This window comes from Crocodylus porosus, unplaced genomic scaffold (genome assembly GCF_001723895.1).
Source record: "Crocodylus porosus isolate Cpor-Errol unplaced genomic scaffold, CroPor_comp1, whole genome shotgun sequence".
Taxonomy (NCBI): Eukaryota; Metazoa; Chordata; order Crocodylia; family Crocodylidae; genus Crocodylus; species Crocodylus porosus.
Window position 1 is genome coordinate 30023650 of NW_017728909.1, and position 15321 is coordinate 30038970.

The following is a 15321-nucleotide window of genomic DNA, read 5'->3' on the forward strand; positions in this document are numbered from 1 at the left end:
GGCAGAAAAGAATCTTGGAGTCATCACTGATGCCGAGATGAACATGGGCCGGCAGTGTGGGGATGCAGTCAGGAAGGCAAGCCGCACCTTGTCATGCATCCACAGATGCATCTCAAGCAGGTCCAACGAGGTGATCCTCCCCCTCTCTATGTGGCACTGGTCATGCCGCAGCTGGAATACTGTGTCCTGTTCTGGGCACCGCACTTCAAGAGGGATGTCGACAACATGGAGAGGGTCCAGAGGAGGGCCACTCGCAAGATCAGGGGGCAACAGGGCAGGCCCTACGAGGAGAGGCTTGCTGCCAGCTTGACCTGTACAAGAGTTCCACTTGGACAAATCCACTTGTTCCTGTGAGCCATTGGCAATGCAGCCCTTCAACTCTTCTTCCTGTCCTTGGGCTGTAAGAAACTCTTCTTTCCCAACCTTATTTCCCTCCATCCCATACGAACTAGAATGGCAGGGGTGTATGTGAGGGTGACTGGCATGTATGTGAGCTTAGGCCAGAGATTCACAACCTTTTTGGACTTGAGGCATGCCTCACAGGACTTGCGGTATGCCTTCATAACTCCTGTGAATTGAGTGGCACTCGGTTTCAAAAACTAATTTACATTACAGTGCTTACCTCCTTGCAGAGGGACTCTGCAGATCATTCAAGCAGGGATAAGCACGAGCCTGCCATTTAGCTACTTAGCTTACGTGCTTATCATCTCATATCCTGTGGAACACTTCAAAAGATCTGGCAACACCCTAAGGTGCCCTGGCACCCTGGTTGAGAATCATTGGCTTAGGCAGCTGGAGAACAAATGACTGGCAGATGCAGACAGTGCTCTTGGTTTGTCTTTTCAGATCCTGGTTAAGTTCTGAGGGGATTAAAATGACTGTATGTGTGTGTCAGAGCAAAATTTTGATTGACTGCTGCCAACACAGGGAGTTGGTTCTGACATGTGCAGAAGGCCTAGGCTAATGGAAAATTCCACAGCATGGTCAGCATATGCCCCCTGCTCGACCCCTAGGCCTGTCAATCAGACCTGACCTAGTTTTCCACCTTGCACATGCTCAGTCGCATGAAAAGTTTGATCGGACGCATGCTCGGTCTGCAGACTGCATGAGGTAATTTGACCAGAAAGTTCCATGAAGAGAGCAATTTGATTGGCCACTAAATTCATATAAAAGGCTTGTGAGCCCCCAGCCAGGGGGGAGACCCACTTGACTGGCGAACAGAGGCTGACTTGTCAGGGACTGTCTCGCTAGGAGAGATTAGAGCTGAGAGCAGAGGCTGTTCTTACAGGGACTGCTTCTCAGCAAGGCCTTCTGGCCTATTGGTCTCCTCCTCGCTGCAGTTTTGCAGATCGTTTCAACTCGTTTTCATATTAATTGATTCCTTTGGCTATCGACTAATTTTGGCACCGGCTACCGACCTTGATATCGATCATCCCAACCTGATACCAACCACTGGCTACGAATTTACCTCTTCATCTCGGCATTCGACCTCGACACTGCTCTTCGACCATTCGTTCATCCACTTTGGACTGGCGTCACAGTGTTTACTTTGTTTCATCGCGTTACAGTTTTGTCATTTGTTTATCCTATTAATGAGCTGTTGACCAGCCCTGGGACTAACGAGTGGGCAGCCACACCTGTCCTTTGGGGTAGAATGCAAGGGCTCACTCGGGAACCGCGTGGGCCAACAGACCCCTCCGTTGTTTGTAACATACTGTAACTGAAGCAAGCATCTGTGCCCATGCTACAGAAGCGTGAGTAATAAACCATTTTGTTTTGAAACCACAGAAGTCTGCGTACCACTCAGAACTCCTCACCGCTAATCCCGCCTGTTTTGTTCTCAAACCGCCCGGCCCACCGTGACCTCGGGGCCTGTATTCCCCGACAGTGTGCTAATTGTAAAACTTAAGAATCACCTGAGCTTGTGTATCTGATATATACCGTCTCCACTCTGGAGTCTCAAACAGGACATGGTGCTGGCACTGAAGTGGCTGGTCAGCCATGGCATTCATTTGGTAATTGCTGTAACATATTTATGACTTTTTTTTTCAGGAATATCCCTAAAACTTAAGGGCCAGTTTTCTGATATGTATAGTATCTTGTTATCTCTGCTACTTACTTGGCCCTTATAGCGGGCTGATCTGCAGCTTCTGGGTGAGTTGGTAGCCTTTGTTACCTGTGAAGTTAGTGAAAACGTATTTTTTGCACAAAACAGTTCAGTTCTGACATGCAATCCTGTTGTTTTCTGAAACTTCCGGACCAACTCTGTAGGGAAGCACTATTTTAGCATGGACAGACTGAGTGACCTTCTTAGGGTCCCACAGCAAGTCTGTGGCACAGTAGGGAATTGACCCTGATCTCTAAAGGCGCAGGTTCACATGGCCCATTCCACCCCTCTGTATTATCAGGGTGTTGATACATGTTTGTTCTGGGTGGTACTAAAAATGTGCTAGGCAGCCTTGCAATGCACATTTGTACTCATGGGGAAGAAACCAGCAGAACTTCCTAGAAGTATGAACTGCCAAGGGAATATATTTTTTCCCCTTTAAAGGGGATTCTCTTTTTCAAGAATGAGTTCAAGATTTAATCCTTTCATCCTCAGAGGGTTGCATGGAGAAATGTGTGCTAGTGATTTCAAGACATAGACCAGGTGCTGAAAAAGCCTTATTGTCTTTTAACCATATTTCATCAGCTAGTACGTTTCTGAGAGTAGTGTTTACTGCCTCCCATAAACTGTAAGATACATTTTATTGCCTCATAAAGCACTAAATTATCATAATACACTACCTTCATAAACTTCTGGTTTAACGCTATTCAGAAATGAAATAAACTAGATGCTAGCTTAAATGGTACTGAAATGGAATAATTCAAGTTTATAAATCATCTCTTTGATTTCATTGTCTCTTTATGATTGCAGAACCCAGAGGTATGGATCTTTGGCAGCTGTTATTCACATTGGCACTGATCTGTGCAAATGATTCTCTTCCTACGAGTGAGGGTGAGTTCATGATGAAATGTCTTTGTTGTTAATGTGAGTTCTTTGGTTGTGGCAATGTGTATGCACTGAAGATTTTTCTGAAGGGGAAATTGTAGCTGTTATCTTTGTTTTGAAGGCCACAGATGAGTTTGTAACAAAATATCAAAGGGAAGCAGCAAATTGAACAGTCTAAGGCAGTGGTCACCAACCAGTCGATCTCGAAACCAGGGTCAATCATGAAGCCTCTGACAGTTGATCTCAGTCTGTCAGAGGCTCCACAGTCAGGAGTGGCAGGACTGAGCCATGCCCCTTGCCGCCCAGGCCGGGTTGGGTGAGTGGAGTCAGAGCCCAGGTGACTTGTCCAGCAGGTGCGGGCCAGGAGGAGGGCAGGGAACGGAGCGGGTCCCAGGAGCAGGGCAAGGGGTGGGGTGGGGGGGAGGGGGCGGAGCAGAGCAGTAGATCCTGGAGTGCCCTTTACTTACAAAAAATGGTAGTCACCATAAAAAGGTTGAAGACCACTGGTGTAAGGGCTGTGGCACTGAATGGGTTGAATCACTGCTTATATTACATATCTTCATGTCAAGCTATTCTACATTCAGATAGGCTGCTTAAAATGCAGAAGCTTCCTGCGGCATGCTTGGACACTACCAAGTGGATAGCAATCATCACTCAGATTGCTGGGATCAAAGACCCATTTATCCTAAAATCCCTGTCTGTATCAAAAGCCCCTCTCTGGTACAGAGGTTATCAAAGAATTTTGGTCACCTCTGTACCCCCTAAAAGTTGCTGCTTGTTGTTTCCTGGTACATTCATGGTGTTAAAACGACTACCAGTAAGAGATTTCATGGTAAAGGGTGGCATAGTACAAGCAAGTGGTACAGTAAATGTCCCTCAGGTGAAACTCTTTCAGATCAGAGTAAAAGGACTTGAATAGAGGGCACAGTAAAAGGGGTGGTATTGTTAGCAGTCAGCCAGAGTCCTTGTGCGTTCAGATGGCAAACTATGTCATGACTTCCAAGGAGGTTCTCTGGACACCGCTCCACCGAGTTTGTTGGTGTCTTGTTGCTTCCCGCACCGCATTCTGTAGCTACGCCCCCCTGCATGGCATGCCCCCCATGTGCCATGCACACCCCCGAGCACCACACCTTAGGGCTGCTCCCTGTGCCACATGGGCACAGCCAGGTCCTCTGCCCACACCATGCAGCCACAGCCAGCAGACGTTCTCCACTCTGTGGCTGCTTCCTGCACTAGGTGTTCTCCACTCAGCGGCTGCTTCCTGCACTGCAACCACTCCCTACACCATGGCCGCCCCCCACACACTCCATGCCACACTCCAGGGCTGCTGCCCATGCCATGCAGCTACAGCCAGCAGGCATTCCCTGCAGACCTCCACACTACGGCTGCTCCCTGCACCATGTCCCAATCATCGTGCACCACCCCCTCCACGCACCCTGTGCCACACTCCAGGACTGCTCCCCACACCACATGACCACAGCCAGCAGGTGCGCCTCCTGCCGTGGCCACTCCACATGCCACGGTGTGTGCCACACCCCGCTCCCGCATGCCCTGAGATGCACTCTGGGGCTGCTTCCCGCACCATGCAGCCAGCGAGCGCTCCCTGCACCGCGGCTGCTCCCTGCACCGCAGCCCATGGCTGCACACCACCTGCTCCACACAGCCATGTGCCATGCCCACCCTGCATGCAGAGCAAGGTGGGGGGGGTGGAGCGGGGCTGGACCAGATCAGCAGGGGGAGCAGGACATGACCCAGAAAAGTGCAGGAAGGGGGAGGGGGAAGGCGGGGGAGCAGGGCAGGACCTGCAGCAGCAGGAGTGAGAAGCAGGGCAGGACCTAGAGTGGCGGCAGGAGGTGGGATGGAGCTGGAGCGGAGCAGTGGGGGGAGGGCGCAGGGCCGGATGTGGGACTGCATCCCCACTCTGCCCTCCCCACCCCGTCATTCATGACAGGCATTTTGCTAGTGTGTATATATATATATCACACATACGCTTATATGTGTGTGTGTACGTGTGCACACTATGTATATATTACATATTGGGGGGGTATAGTGTGTGTGTGTGTGTGTATCAGTCTGTCTTCTGTATTAAAACACACCCCACATGCTGCACATTTGCAGCATGGGAGCAAATTTGCTAACAGGAAATCCCAGGAGCAAAAACAAAAACTCTGTGAAACAAGTGGCGCACATCACAGGAGCGGACACTGGCATACATGGAGGCTTGGTCCTTCTGGGAGATGCCCTGAATGCCAGCCAGAGCATCTCCCCTCCTCTAGTTCTGCCCCAGCTCACACCGGAGCCTGGGAGAAATGGGGAAATAGCAGTTTCCCCAAAGCAGGGCATTTTGCTCCACATCAAAGCGCACATGCAGAGGTATGCTCAACAGCAAAAAATAGCTACATGAATTTGCTGCTCCTTTTCTTGCCAGTGCAAGTGCACGCTCCTGCATGTGGGGACATGCAGTGGGGTGCTACTGTGGAGTGTGAAATTGACCTATGTACAGAAAGCCTGGCACAAGGTTCATGTTCCCCCAAGTCCTGAAAATAGGGCTTAACTACAACATCAGTGGTGTCAGCCTCAGGCTGGCCCTCTGCAAAAGCTCTAGGTCCACCCTGGGGTCACAGTGAAATCCAGTGCATGCCCTCTGACAGGTAAGGGATGTCTTGAAACAGGCAGATGGAGGAGGACCCAAGGGGCAATCAGGATCAAATCTTGAATATTCAGTCACCCACTTGTTGGCTCTGTGTTGACCCAGCTCCCACTGAAACCTTCCCATCAACTATGCTAGGAGTTGCATGAGACCCTGCATGCAAACTGTCTGGCATATAAGCTTCTCATGCTGTTGCTAGTGGGCCTGTCTCTCCAGCTCACTTCACTAATGGTACACAGGCCGCAATCACAAGTGAAATTACTCTAACAGCATTGCATCCTTCTTTCCCCCTTTCCTCCTTCACCCCAAAATCTATAATGTCAGGAGTCATCAGTATACAGCCAAAAGGCTTCAGCGGTATGCCAACAATGGTGGGCTTTGCCCATAAGGGGGTTTGTCCATGAGGATCTGTGCCTGTGCCACAGCTTGAGGGTGGGAGGAAGTGGTAGCACAGAAAAACTGCTGCCACCACCATTGCTATGTTGGACATTAGCCCACCTCACGCCAACATCAGGTTGTTCCAACCCATGACTCTTGAGTTGCCGACTGCTGTATAAGGGGATAGTTACTGTATAAACAATTAACAGAAGAGCCTGACCCGGATAAAGCCCCACCTTTAATCTTATTTCTTAAAGGCATAAGATAAGATTATAGTGAGTGTGGAAAATAAAACAGTAGATGGCAAAGACAAGGGTCACAACAGGAGGGTGGCAGTTATTAACCAGTGTGGAGGCACACAGTGGGAAAATCCTCAAAAGCATCTAAGCCCTATTTCCAGAGCTAACCAAGTCAGTTGGCTAAGAACAGGTACTTTTGCAGACTTTGTCTGAAAGCTTTATTGTTTTAGCTTACTGTAATGAAAAAACTGAGCAAAAGATAAAATTTACCAGCAGACTACATACCTATTTTCACTGTGTCGTGAAGTAATGGCTTTATTTGAACAATAAGTATGTGTGTGCATGCGTGTGTATTTCTATGCAATTTTGTTTGTATTTTATATGTATAAAATAAAAATATTTTCATTGTGTTAAATGCATATTCAAATAGAACAGTTATAAATCATCTAGTGCAATTTACATAAAATCAAAGCCATTTAGCCCAAATACCTTCCCTGTTAAAAAATGTAGTGATCACAGTTTGAAAAATGAAGCAAGAATGATTTTGTCTGCTCACTTCTGCTGAACCCCAGCAGTGTGTTCAGACTGTCAAACAAGCCAGCATGAGTCAAATGAGGGCAGGGAAGAGCAGATTTGGAGCCTATCCCACTAATGGAATAACATACAGGCTCAAGCAGTTCCAAAGCCAGTCTCCTCCCAGAGGAAAAGAGACCGGACATGTCCTGTTTTGTTTTGATTCTGGAATAAACTTTAATCCAGTAATAATGTGGTGGTGCTGGCTTGTTACACTAATTCACTCCTCCCCCCACCCCTGCACATTTAGAAGGAAGCATTCATGATTAGTGAAAGCAAAGCAAAACTACATTTGAACACCCAGTCCACCTAGCATTATATTTAATTCCTGTTCTACTTAACGTGATTATATTCTTGCATGGCCACTTAATCGGACTTTAGAAACTTTAGATTTTTTTAGAATACTGTAACAGTGAGTTAAAACATTTGTACTGAGTTACTCAATGTAGAATCCATACATATCTTCATTGTTATGTAAGGTAATATAATCTATCATTTTCCATTTTAAATGCAGCTATTCATGCTTCTTCAGCTAAGCTTACGCCCGCTATATCTGCTTCTAACAAGCTGCTTTGTGGGATATACATTTCTCTGCCTGCTTTCCCCTGGATTGAATCAACTCCTCAGTTATATACCTGTGGCACATCTAGACGAGCACAGCTATGTGATGCCACAAACACATCTGCAGCACCACATACTACACAGTCCGTGTTCTCCACGGTACAAGGGCATGCTGCCCATGCATACGTTGCTCCAGGTTTTTTCCATGCTTTTTTTTGTTTAACCCCTGCATATTTTCCACAGAGTTTTTTGACCTCTAGATATCCAGGGGTTAAAAAAAACCATGGGAAAAAAAATGGAGCAGGGCATGCACAGGCAGCACACACCACTGAAAAGCAGAACCAAGCTACCTGAAGCCACGCTGTGGCTGCCAGCCAGGCTGTGCCCAGCAGGATTGCTGCTGCTGTAGCTCCAGGAGGCCCCCAGGTAAGGCTGCTGGGGCCAGTCCAGTGCTGGCCCCAGCCTCTGCTACCACTGTTGGAGTAACTTGCTGCATGCCAAAGCACTCATGGCATGGGTATTCCCTGGGGAACCAAACACCTGCACTTGTATGGACCTGGCCTTGATGTTTATAATAGGCCTTTGTTCCTAACAAGGTGGTGCTTCACCGGTACTGCATGCTGTTGGTGGTGGTAGGGTGGCACGGCAGGGCGCACGGCCCCATGCCTCTTCTGCACTGCATAGCCATGGCACATCCTGCTGCCCCCCAGGCACACAGCAGGTCAGGGGTGGCTGTGGACTGCCTTTCTAGGCAGCTCAGGCAGCAGCAACTCCTCCTGGCTGCCACCGCCACTGCCCCAGCCCTGCAGTCCCGGTGAGAACCTGCACGCACAGTTCTGACCCTGTGCGCCCCACGCCTGCTCCGGACTTGCCCGTCCAAGCTGAGCAACAGCTGCTGTGGAACAGAAACTTCACTCAGCATGAGAGAAAAGTGGCCTCTCCCCATCACAACCGCCAGGCCCTTCCTGCTGCATCCACCTAGAGCCCATGCTGTGCAGGGCTGCCCTGCATCTCCACCACTGTCACTGCTGCCCAGACTGCCCAGCAGCTGCTCTGCACTGCCACCACTGCTCTGCTGGGCAGCTCAGAGGTGGTGGTGATGGCGCCAGAGATGCATGGCACAGGCTGCAGGCAGCTGCAGCAGGAAGGGCCAAGCAGTGGTGAGCGGGAGGGGCCACTTTTCCCCTGCGCGGAGCAAGTTTCTGCTCAGCAGCTACTCAGCCTGGAAGGGCAAGTCTGGACCAAGCATGGGGTGCTCCAGGTGAGGGCTGCACGCGTGGGTCCCCACCAGTACTGCAGGGCTGGGGCCAGCAGTGGCAGTAGCCAGAAAGAGCTGCTGCTGCCTGGGCCGCCTAGAAAGGCAGTCCCACCATGGATCCACCCCAGCCCTGCTGCGTGCCTAGGGGGTGGGAGGACCAAGGGACCCACTGCAGGCTGGACAAAGCCCTTGTGCAAGCTAGATTTGGCTTGCTGGCTGCATTTTGCCTACCCCTGAGCTAAAGGCTGTTCTATATTCAAATCTATTGCCATTATAGGTTGCCAGCATAGTTATGCCAGCAGGGCCTCCTAATGGAGAGGTGGCGCACAACACCAAGAGAAGGTTTTCTGTCTGGAGTTACCACCACTTCCCTCAATGACACTGGCTGAGTTAATAGGAGCCTTTTTCTGTTGGAACAGCTCCATCTGCATCTGGATTTCACTGGCATTGCTCCATCTGCTGAGGTGTAATCTCTTCAACATCCCTAGCCAGCACATCTGTTAGCAAGAATCGTAGTGTAGACAAGCCCAAAGACATCTTGCTGGTTGCTTTGCAGGAGCTATGTGTCTCCTGTGGACTCATCAGGTGTTTGTGTTACCCTCTTGGCATGTATAATTAAGGGCTTTTTAAATTGATATAGCTCTTTTTGATGAAAAAGTGATGACAGTTCAAGTCTTAAACAGTTTACATTTCCATTCATCGGGGGATTGATATAGAAACTTACCAAAAATCTACTTATCCGCTCTTCTGAGAAGATGAAAATAAATGAAAACATTAGGAGTACTGTGCTTACCCATCAAAAATGAAAATTGTATGGGGATATTGTTTACATACGTTTACATGTATTAAATGTTGTGTTATACATGTAGAGGTTATAATATATTTTGTGTTTAAGACTTTTAGTATAGTAAATAGATGTCTTAGCCCAAGCATGAGGGGATATATACATGCATATAAATGCTTGCATATGGTTCTTAGCGTCCAGTTGGGGCAAGCGGGAAGTGAAGTATGTATGTTCAAATCACAAATATAACCACTGGTTGCAGAAGCCCTAAACCTCAAGTCTCTCTTGGTAGGCTAGGAGCAAAGCATATCATTAGGCTATGGAGCAAAAGGGGGAGGGATAGTCGTCCTCCTCTACAGGAGATTAATGGATCCCCCAGGGACTTAAGTGTTGAGATAACTAATTACTGAATCATAAACGGCCTTGCGTAGAATTTAAACGCTAACCCACACATTTCATTCAAAACCTCAGAAATACAGAGCATGTGCAGTAACCCACCTCCTCAGTCCATCCTTATATCACATCAGAATACATAAATCTGCACTGAGATGCCTAGGACTTCACAGGTGCTTAAATATTTAGGAAACACTTTACTGAATCACATCTATTAGTGGAAAAGCATGTGAATTCTGACTAAAAAGTGACTGCACATATATCAGGTATCCAGATTGTAGCCATATTGGTCTAGAGGAAAAAACAATCAGGGCTTGTGGTAGAGATGATATCTTTTATTAGACCAACAAGATTTTTGCAAACAGTTTTCTTTAATTGCAAGCTTTGGGGCACAAACATCCTTCATCAGTCACTGGAGAAAAGATTGCAGAAGTTCTTCTGGGTAGATTTTTTAAACAAAGTCTTCATAATTTCCCAAGCAGAAAGCAACTGTGACCACCTGAAACCTGAGACAGGGCTCCAGCCTTGGTTCAAGGTAATTTGCATAGTAACAGAGCCTCACAAGAGAGCTCAGAGACTCCTTACTAGCTAAGAACTGCCTGCCCAGAGGAATTTTCCTCCTCTGTGAAACTTTCATTTCTATCCAGGAGAACTTTTACAGTCTTTTAACTGATGCCTGAAGAAGGGTGCTTGTGCCCAAAAGCTTGCAATTAAATTTTTTTTTGGCAAAAATCTTGTTGTTCTAATAAAAGATATCACCTCTACCATGCGCCCTGGTTGCTTTTGTACATATATCTCCTTTTCTGAATCTGGGCCTAAATCTGGACCACTCATTTGCAAGGGGTGGGATTATGCATGGTATCTGTTATCACCACATAAGCAAAGATCCTCCTTACCATGTTAATGATGTCTTTGTATTTTCTGTCCAAAGGTAACTGTTTTACATGACTTACATAATAAGGAGGGATAGACCAGTTTTCAGAGCCATTTAGCATCTCCATACTTGCTCTTGGGCATTTTCTGGTTGTCTTTGGGATGGAGGGTTTCAGATCTGTGCAGGATTTCTGTGTCTGTTACAAGGAAAATGCAAGGATTTACTCAAAATACAACCAAAATCATTGCATAACTAGGGGTGGATGACTGGGGCTACCAGTTCTGAGGGGGGCAAGGAATGGTGACAGCCCAGGGTACAAAGGCTGGTTGTTACAGCTCTAACCAAAATAATACCCTTAAAACTTCAGACACTGACACTCCAAGAACAATTCACAGAGTCATGTCCTCAGAGAGCTGGAAATAAGGGTCATTTTCTGTATCTTTTAAAAGAGCTATTGGGTTATTTCACCATCCGAAGGAAGAAGCTGCTTTCCCTGCTCCCCCCCCCCCACAAATAAAACATTTAAACAGGTGCTTTTAAAGTTCTTCACTTGCTTAAGTGGCTAACTAAATACTCTAATGTTCAATGTTAATGAGCTAAATACTTTGTTTAATTGGGCCATAGATGTTAGGTGTCTGATCATATCTGACTGTGATCGATTTTGTTTTGTTAGTGCCAAGTGCCCCGGGTATCAAGGCTATAATTAAAGTGTGTGGTTTCCAATACAATACAGTATTGAGATGGCCTTATTGCAACAGAGAGAATCAAGATGGTAAACAACTGCAATTGGGTTTCAGTAAGGGTCAAATTCTAGACTAAAATTTTATTTGCCATAAATACTTCTTTTGCTTAGCCACACATAGCGATGTCCTGCTGCTTGTGGTGATGTCCTGCTGCTTGTGGCTGTCAGCATTTCCACCCTAAAATCTCACTTTCTATGGAGCTAAACAAAAGTCTCTATTCACAGACACTTAACAGAGGCAGAGGGGTTGGCGAGAATGCAGTATGTCCATTTATTCTACAGTTATACAAGATGACTTAAAATGAGAAATATTGTTGGTTCCTGTTTTTTTTCCCTTTGTGTTTCAGCCATTTAAATTAAGTTACATTATTTACATGAAATTTTGCCAGCCTTTATTTTTCTTTCCATGGCCTCACATTTACTAAAATGGCTGGAATACAGAGATTTCAAATCCTGCACAGAAAAATAAACAATGTGCATTTTGTCTGAGTGGGCATCAAGTACAATAGGTCCATTGCATGCAGATACATGCTGGTATATATTTAATAAACAGCTGCCATTTATGGTACACACTGCATAGCAAATGGTGTGTTAAGGATAAACACACCGGCCACAGCAAAACACATACTGTAGTACATGTCTGGAATAGAAAAAAGGAAAATGTACTGCTGCTGATGCACATTCACAGCATTCATTGGATTGACTAAATAGGGCAGTAATGTCAAACTTGCTCTGGGCCCCAGGCTAGATCTGGATCCACAAGGCAAGCAGCGCTTGGGATGAGTCCATGTTCAGGCAGCAGTACAGGACCAGGGGCTGCATTCAGCTGGTGGCTGGGGCCAGGGCCAGGGCCAGGCAGTGGCACAGGGCTGTGTTTGGGTGCAAGTCAAGGGGCAGGTGGCACAAATTTGGAGGCCTGACAATGAAATTCTATTGGTCTTTCTCCAGATGGGTGAACACCACCCAGTACAGCTGTCCTTGGCATCCCATCAGTTTGGTCAAAGGAGCGCTTTTGTCCCATTCTCAGTGGGGTGTCTGGGACAGGTATGGACAAAAACAGGAATGTTTCACACACAGACTAGCACACACCTCTGTTCTCTGGTGCTCTGTGTACCCTCTAGGCCTCCCCCCTCCCCACTTTGGCTTAACTGAGACCAGAGCTCAGACAGTTGCTGAAGAAATGAAGTAGCTCATTTTGAGGTGAGAGAAATATGACTACTCTAACCTGTGGTCTTCCGTGCCATGAAGTTGGTTTGCTGAACATTTCCAGAGCTGTAACACTGAAATGTAGAGGGATGGACTACAGCTGTACAATAGATCAATGATTCCCAAAGGGTGTGCCATGAGAGTGCCAGAAGTGTGCTGCAGGATCCCCGTGGGAGGATATAAACACTCTTGTCCCCTGTGCCTGTCCCAGCTACTCCAGTGGTGCCTGCAGCTTCTCTTCTGGGGACTGTTGCCACTGCTGCGTTCTTCCCCCAGCCTTCCCTGCCCCTAGGCAGCCCCTGTGCCAGCCCGCCTTACGCTCCCAGGAGTGCACCCTGCTGTAAGCAGGCAAGCTGGCATCTGGCTCGTCCTCTCCATAACCCCCCCACAACAGGTCCATGGTGGTGATTGCTGATGTGTGAGACCACGCAAGAGTAGCCTCAGCAGTGGAGGCTGCACTTGCCTCCTGACGTACAGGCCAGGAGCAGGAGGAGGCAGATGGTAGGAAGAGCAGGGCACAGCGGTGTGAGGTATGGTCCCCGTCATCCTTAAATGACATCAGCTAGATCAGTGATTCTCCACTTCTCTAGCCTCAAGGTCCTTCTCATATCGTTTCTGATTTTAGATCCATGATTTTCTACTGAGATGCTGTGAACTTCAGAAAGGTTATGGAGTTCTTTTTTTAACACTACATCTCAGCACTGGTATGAATGCCTCTAGCAGGGGAATGGATTATGTTTATATTTTGGAAAAATGTGTGTACCTTTTTAGGTGTAGGATGAAATGTGCCCACAGTTACAAAAGTTTGGGAAACACTCAACTAGATAAACAAGCAGGTTCTTGTCTTAACTGGTTTCTTAGCAAAGCTATTCTAACTATTAGCACTATCCTGAACTATATTCAGGCATGTATATAGGCATTCAGTGTGTTTTGCTTTGTTTTTGGTCTCTTCTGTGTGGTCCTCTTTCCCCCCTTCCACAGTGTAAGCTTGATTTTAGAGGTGGGGCTACCCTACAGAATTGAGATGCAGACCTCTGCCTGGGTCCTTGATCAAGGCTGTAGATTTGGGCCCATTTTTGTTTTCATTAAAATATATGTCCATGCCTTTTATTTGCCACTTTTTGACAGAGTGACTACAACAATTACATGCTTTGCTGTCACATGCTGTTCTAAAGGTTGTCAGTCATTTTGTTTTGAAAGGCACTTAGCAGCTGTTAGCTATGCCTGCTGTAAGAGATGGAACAGCTGGGCTAACATTTAACAAATGTAAATTTTAAACAAGTGCATATGAATACTCAGATTAGCATGATGTACAACAGGGACCTGGCATTTGTCCCTGTTGAACCTCGTCTGATTGCATTTAGCCCATAAGACCAGCCTGTGGGTCCTTCTTTCTATGATTTCTATGACACTGTGATTCTTGACATCTTCTGAACTGACCTTTTCCTATTGTTTCACTATTGAAAAACAAAAGACATTGGATGAGCAGACTGTTTGCAACCCATGATGTTTAAAGTGGCATTGGCAAGTGCTACAGAATCTGACTGCTAGTAACTTTTAAGGTTAATATTTTCCAATTAATAATTAAATTACTTTATTAGGAACACTAATGAATACAGTTAGTATTGCATAGTTTTCCATAAAGCCATTTGTTTTAATACATTTATTTATTTGCTGGGCATGTGTCTCCTCCTCCCCACCCCAAAGTAAAATAACTATCCTGTAAATTGTCAGAAACCAATAGTTTACCTGTTTGGCAATGCACAGGAGGGGAAAGATTGCTCTATTACGAATTCTAAAACTCCTTAACACCTTTCTGAAGTATGTATGTATAACAAAAATGATTAGGGATGGAAGTGAGAAGTGTTTTAAAGTTATCTGGTGAAATAAGAGTATGTGTAAGGCAATTGTAATACACACAGTTCAGTTCAGTACACTTAAACACAATAGTGAATTCTTCTGGTGTTTTCTGCAAATGGGAATACCCACGTGTGGCATCTGGTAGGTACCACCCACCATTCTACCTAACTCTTAGGACAGCTATCAAAAGGGCAAAGGAACAAGTTCTTATACGATGAAGTATGTTTCACAGGGTAGCAGTGAAAACTTGCTGGGGTGGGTGGGCATGTGCACATGCATGGATGTATGCATGCATGCACTTGTCTGTGTGTCCATCAATGTTTTTGAGCTAAGTTCATTTCAAAGCTAACTGGCTCATGTTTTGAAACAAGCAGGAGGAACTCACCCTCCTGATGGCTGACACCAGGCCGGACATAGTGGGGATCACAGAAACGTGGTGGGACTCTACGCATGACTGGGTGGTGAATGTCAAGGGTTATAGGTTGTACAGGAGGGACAGGATAGGAAGGAGAGGTGGGGGTGTGGCACTCTATATCAAGGAGGAATACACATCCTCGTCAATTAGTAAGGAGTCAGAGGAGGGGCACTCTGAAGTGCTTTGGGTTAGAGTACAAGGCAGTTGAGGGGAGAGAGACTTAATGATGGGGGTCTACTACAGACCTCCCAACCAGGGAGAAGAGCTTGACCAGGAATTCTTAGGTCAGCTCACAGAGGTAGTGAAGGCTAAAGATGTGGTAGTCATGGGGGACCTGAACTTCCCGGACATCTGCTGGGAGGAGCAGTCAGACAGGTCTGACCTCTCACGTAGGTT

General features: G+C 46.7%; 1 protein-coding gene across 1 annotated transcript in view; it reads left to right on the top strand.

Moving 5' to 3' along the window:
• The window catches only part of GHR (growth hormone receptor), a 176812-nt gene that overhangs the window by 66793 nt on the left and 94698 nt on the right, over positions 1-15321 (top strand). Inside the window, exon 3 of the mRNA XM_019532011.1 lies at positions 2918-2998. Coding sequence (XP_019387556.1) covers positions 2929-2998 — 70 coding nt within the window. The 5' untranslated portion in view covers positions 2918-2928. The remainder of the gene's footprint in view (positions 1-2917; positions 2999-15321) is intronic.